Source organism: Octopus bimaculoides, chromosome 27 (assembly GCF_001194135.2).
Source record: "Octopus bimaculoides isolate UCB-OBI-ISO-001 chromosome 27, ASM119413v2, whole genome shotgun sequence".
Taxonomy (NCBI): domain Eukaryota; kingdom Metazoa; phylum Mollusca; class Cephalopoda; order Octopoda; family Octopodidae; genus Octopus; species Octopus bimaculoides.
The window spans coordinates 74,933-80,806 of record NC_069007.1 but is presented as its reverse complement, the minus strand read 5'-3'; the positions used below and the strand labels follow the sequence as shown (position 1 = coordinate 80,806).

The 5,874-nt window shown below is 32.5% G+C and overlaps 1 protein-coding gene across 4 annotated transcripts in view; it reads left to right on the top strand.

Moving 5' to 3' along the window:
• Positions 1–5,518, top strand: part of LOC106871242 (polypeptide N-acetylgalactosaminyltransferase 5) — a 124,770-nt gene extending 119,252 nt beyond the window's left edge. For all 4 annotated transcript variants that reach the window (XM_052977285.1, XM_052977287.1, XM_014917594.2 and 1 more), the window contains 6 exons: positions 1,400–1,517; positions 2,144–2,329; positions 3,217–3,345; positions 4,360–4,464; positions 4,669–4,797; positions 5,349–5,518. In XM_052977285.1, coding sequence (XP_052833245.1) covers positions 1,400–1,517; positions 2,144–2,329; positions 3,217–3,345; positions 4,360–4,464; positions 4,669–4,797; positions 5,349–5,504 — 823 coding nt within the window. In that variant the 3' untranslated portion in view covers positions 5,505–5,518. The remainder of the gene's footprint in view (positions 1–1,399; positions 1,518–2,143; positions 2,330–3,216; positions 3,346–4,359; positions 4,465–4,668; positions 4,798–5,348) is intronic.
• Positions 5,519–5,874: the final 356 nt, after the last annotated feature.

Genomic DNA, 5,874 nt, shown 5'->3' with positions numbered 1-5,874 from the left:
ATATATATATATATATATATATATATATATATATATATACATACACATACACAATTGCAGCCTGGAAGATGTTTATAAGCTGTTTAAGAACACACAAAAAACAGTTAGATTCACTTCAACATTTAAATTTAATTTGTGTTCCAAATATTTTTGTCACTTTCAAACCATGACCTCTTCACTGACAAAACTTCATTCTGGATCTGTATATAATACATAGGTATATATGCTTGTGTATGTATATATATATATATATGTGTGTGTGTGTGTGTGTGTGTGTGTGTGTATACAGTCTATTTTACATCAAAACATCATTGTGTACATACACACATAGATACATGCATACATCCATGGAAGTATGTATGCATACATTCATTACAAACATGCTCGTTAAGAAAATCTTTGTTAAGAGATAAAAGCAGTATTTCTACTGAGAATTAATGTTTCTTGTCAACTAAATGTGGGAGACTCAAGCTCAAATAGTAGGCAGTTCTCTCCCGGCTTGCGATATATATTAAGGCGGTGAGCTGGCAGAAACATTAGCACATCAGGCGAAATGCTTAGCAGTATTTTGTCTGTCTTTATGTTCTGAGTTCAAATTCTGCCGAGGTCGACTTTGCCTTTCATCCTTTCAGGGTAGATAGATAATGTACCAGTTGTGTACTGGGGTCGATCTAATCAACTGGCCCCTTCCCCCAAAATTTCAGGCCTATGTCAAGTGTAAATTTCATGAATAACCAGGTGGGAAAGGTGTCTTCCTGCAGTTAAAATAACATCTATTCTTCTAAACACCCCTTTCAGTTGACAATAGATATTACTTCTTTGTATATAGAGATATATATAGTCATATATGCATAAATGTTTGTATATATGCATATTTATGTACCTGTATATGTGCATAATATTGTATGCATGCATAGCCATATAATTATACGTATATGCGATATATATATATATATATATATATATACCAATAAATGTGTTTTTATTTATTTATCATATATATATATATATATATATGTTAATGTTTGTTTTTATATTCAATTATAATATAAACAATTTTGCATTCATCTGATGGGCTACTCTATACATTTTTGTAGAGTACTAATTTATTATTTTAATCCAAGAATGTTGTTGACAGTGACTTTGAAGTTTCGGTCAGTGAAGCCATCATGGGACTGTTATGCATTAGACTTAGTCTTGGCTTTAATATATTGTCTCTGTTGAGTTAAAATCATTTCAAAACCACACACCTAAAGATGATTTTTAACTCAACAGAGACTATATATTAAAGTCAAGACTAATTCTATGCATATATAAACCAATAAATGTGTTTATATACATATATACAAATATCTTCTTATATATATATATATATATATCATATTGCATACCCGAACAGATCTCCTACCATGGCAGGTGGCCTATTTGCTATTAGTCGTGCCTATTTCACAGAGCTTGGAACGTATGATGCTGGAATGGATATTTGGGGTGGTGAGAACCTAGAACTTTCATTTAGGGTAAGTAAACACTAAAAAAAATTCCTCTTTTCCCTTTCTCTTCACTGCAGTTAATTTTTTTTTTCTTCTTTTGTTTGTTTGTTTCTGACTGATGAGATGACATGTTTGGCTTTTGTCACTTGCAGTGACTACATTTTTTTATTTCAGAATATTAAGCAGAATTATCAAATATTAACTTAAATAATCAAATCTGTAAAATTGTTTTTTTTTTGGCAAATGAATCTAAATGCTCAACTTAAGTGAGGCCTTAAGTATTTGAAGAAAATGTTAGCATGAAAATTAGCTGAGACTGTTACCAGCAATTTGACTTATATGAATCTGAAAACCTGGTCTTCAGCAAGTCCCCATTTACAATTGAAGTGTTAGCCCTAAAGGTGAATTAAGAGAATTGATTCCTATGTGTGGATTCAAAATAGTCTGTGGCTACAAAGCAGCTTTCAAAGTGAACAGGGTTGGATGTCCCCTTTTCTGCATAACTCGGATACATTTTGCACTACAATTTATTCATTTAGTCATATATTAAAACCTAAATATATAAAAAGGAAATGTGTAATATATTTTTTGAAATTTTTGTTGCTTTTTGTTTTTTAAATATTGTTCTATATTTTGTTTTTATTCTTCCACAGATATGGATGTGTGGTGGTACTTTAGAAATAATCCCCTGTTCACATGTAGGCCATATATTCCGAAAAAGAAGCCCATACAAGTGGCGTACAGGTGTAAATGTTGTAAAAAAGAATTCAGTACGATTAGCAGAAGTATGGATGGATGAATATAAAAATTATTATTATGAACGTTTTAATTATGATTTGGTGAGTTAAAATATATATTGTTTTATTATCATTGCATCACACAGTGTTATATATCATTGATTTTACATCTACTTTTTCATGTTCAAGCAATGTTTTTTATGACCAGATGCCTTCCTTACTTGCGTCACAAGTAAAACACTTCATTTCACACTTTCACACAAAAGACCAAAAATAAAAGACTTGTGATTCATGTGAGATATAAACATCCTCACTGTTAAGACATGTAGATACAAATGCAACACACACACACACAATGGGCTTCCACAAAGTTTCTGTTCACCAGTTCCGCTCACAAGACATTGGTCAACTCCAAGCTATACTTGAAGATGCTTTCACATGTTGTCACACAGCAGGATCAAACCTGAAACCACACAGATACAAAACAAAACTTCTTAACACTGCCTTGTCCTTATAGCTATGAAATATTCTATACATGCTGGTTTGGTTGTGTAGTCAAGAAGTTCTCTTTTCGGACGAATTTTCACTTTTACTGATGGTTGTTGATAAACTTGAATCTATTAAGATCCTGGGATTTGTATTTCATGCACACCAGTTAATAACGAGTTCTATATTCATATATTGAGTACTTTATATCATTAATAAGATCATTTTTCTTTGTGTGTGTTTCGGCTATTAAAATCACAATCACTTCTGCCATGAATTTGATTACAGGATTAAGGAAGCATATTTTTTTGAGCAAAGCACTTCATTCTCTATAAAGGAATGGGCTGAGTTCTTGCACTCTCAGTCACTTAAATGCCTTGGAGACCCTACTAAGCTCCAGCCTCATGAGCCTGGAGTGTGTGTGTGTAGATTTATTGTGTGTGTGTATATATATATAATGTATGTATCTATTTACATCAACATATTTACACTTTGTATTGTAGGGAGATTTTGGTGATGTCACAGACAGGAAAAAATTACGTGAACGTTTAAAATGTCATTCATTCGACTGGTATATAAAGAATGTATATCCCGATCTTTTTATACCTGGAGAAGCATTAGCATCAGGAGAGGTAAGTCATTAAGTCAGACATTTCATAACATTTCTGTTACATTATAATTATCTGGATTGTTAGCATTATCATAATTTTACATGTTGACATGGCTTGGAGAAGTCTTTCTGTTTCTTTTCCCAATGATCATGGTCCTTTATCCTCACTTGTAGAATACATCACTCATCTTTAGTGTTAGGCATATTTTCTTTATTGATTTTTGCCTGGCTGTGGGGGGTGGGGGTGGATTCTCTTCCTGTCACCAACCATTTTACAACCTGGACTCAGTCTATATTATTGTCATAACACCAACCTTTGAGGTGTCATCTTTGAAACTGTTTTCTATTCCTCCTCTGCCTTCTATTACTTCACGTTTACTCTTAGTTGTGGTCTTTCCTACACGAATTGCTTGGGCTGCAGCTTGGCCAGTCTACTGTGTCTTTTCCATTCTTTCAATTTATGACATTGCACTCAGTTTCATATCCAAACAATGTCAACTTTCTTATTCTTACATTGTTGTACGGTGCAGGTTGTTATTGAGCCAATATGACTCTCCGAAGGCTGTAATTTCGCTGGTCGTAAACCCAGATGAAAAACATATATACAAGCGGGGTTGCAACTTAAACACGTTTGTTGTGGCCACACATATATACACAATGGAATGATAAATAGAATGGTTGGTGTGTAAAAGGCCATGGTCTTCTGTGCTATGTCCCTACCTGCTAACTGGTGGGAGTTGAGAGAGGCTAGATCACATCTTTACAGTTCCTCCCTCATTCACGATTTCTCGCCTCACAATCTTTCTACAAACAAACATTTCATTTCTGCTGGAAACACCTTACACCATCGTCTTTGCGCCTCACAATCTCCCTTTTCGTCATATATTAGCTATTTTCCATGTCTTTATTACGTTTCTATGGCACTGGAAATTCACTGTATATCATTGTCGTTGTTTTGGACAAAATTGTTGTTTTTGCTGTTGTTGTTGTTGTTGTAATATTTATTTATTTATTTATTTATTTTCAAACCGTTCAGATCCGAAATAAACAGAAAGCCATGTGTGTTGATGCCTCTGTGGATCATCAAAACATGCACAAACCAGTTATTATGTGGCCGTGCCATAATCAGGGAGGAAACCAGGTATGTAGAATCTTGAATGTTCATTAATTGCTATTTAGTTGCATTCATTAGATTTTCAATTGTTTATACATTTGGGAAGGACATGACTCAAAGTGTTTTCATGGGTCAGATGAAGCTTATTGAGGCAGATTTTCAAATATATGTGTGTGTGTTTAATTAACATTTCAAAAATATTATTTGAATATTGTTTTTGGTTTTGTTTAGTACTGGATGCTAAGTAAAAATGATGAAATTCGGCGTGATGATGGCTGTTTAGATTACTCAGGAGGTGAAAATGTTATAATATACCCATGCCACAGTCAACACGGGAACCAAGAGTGGCAGTATCGAGAAGTGAGTATATAAAATACATGGCTTTAAGAAAAGAATTGCTTTATTACCATTTGTAGAAATATGGTAGAAACTTGACCATTTGTTCTAAGATGATACAGAAGTAATACAGCTTAACAATTTTCAAAGCTATCGAAAAAAAAGACAAAATAAATTCCAAAATGATTCAAAAATAGAATTCTCAAAAAAAAATAGATTCCAAAATTTAAAAACGAAATAAATTCCAAACTTTAAAAAAACGGCAGGAACTTAGTTGCCAACCCAATATTATAATTTCTTTTTTTCCCTCCACAGACGCAATCCACGTATTTCTATGCTGAACCATACATAATCTGACATATATATATTTTTCAAAATGGAAATGTTGTTGGGAGAGATTTAATTGCAATTTCAGGAAGGTTAATTAAGCAACTACATTGAGATATTCCCAGACAATACTAACATTCAGATCATTCCTGAAGTTTTAGGACTAATAACTTCTAACTGTACTAGATTATTATTGTAATTTAGTCTGTTATTATGTATTATATTCCTGCTTTCTTTCAAATTCACAGGATCGAACAATTTTACATGTGAACACACTGAAATGCATGGAAATATCACTGGATGGGAAAACGCTGCTAATGAATCCATGCACAGGCATTGATCGACAAATTTGGTTCTGGAAGAGGAAAGCAGTGAGTGCGGGTTCAAACCGTGACCATTTGTGACAACTTCAAAATAATGGAAGCAAAATAAAAAAAAAAATGAAAAAAATTGACCAAATAAAGAAACAAAACAGAAGAAAATAATAAAAAAAAAAGAAAATGTTTAATTAATGACGAAAACGGTAAGGATAGCCATAAAAATTACTGGACAAAAATATGGTAGTAACATATCAAATATATATACATATATATATATGCTTCTAAACATATGTAAATATGTATAGAAATATGTATATATAAGCATATATGTATATATGTGTGTGCATGTGTAAATATATGCACAAGTACATTTATATATATGTATATGCTTATATACATATGTAAATATATACACATGCACACATTGTGTATGTATGTGTGTATATATATATAT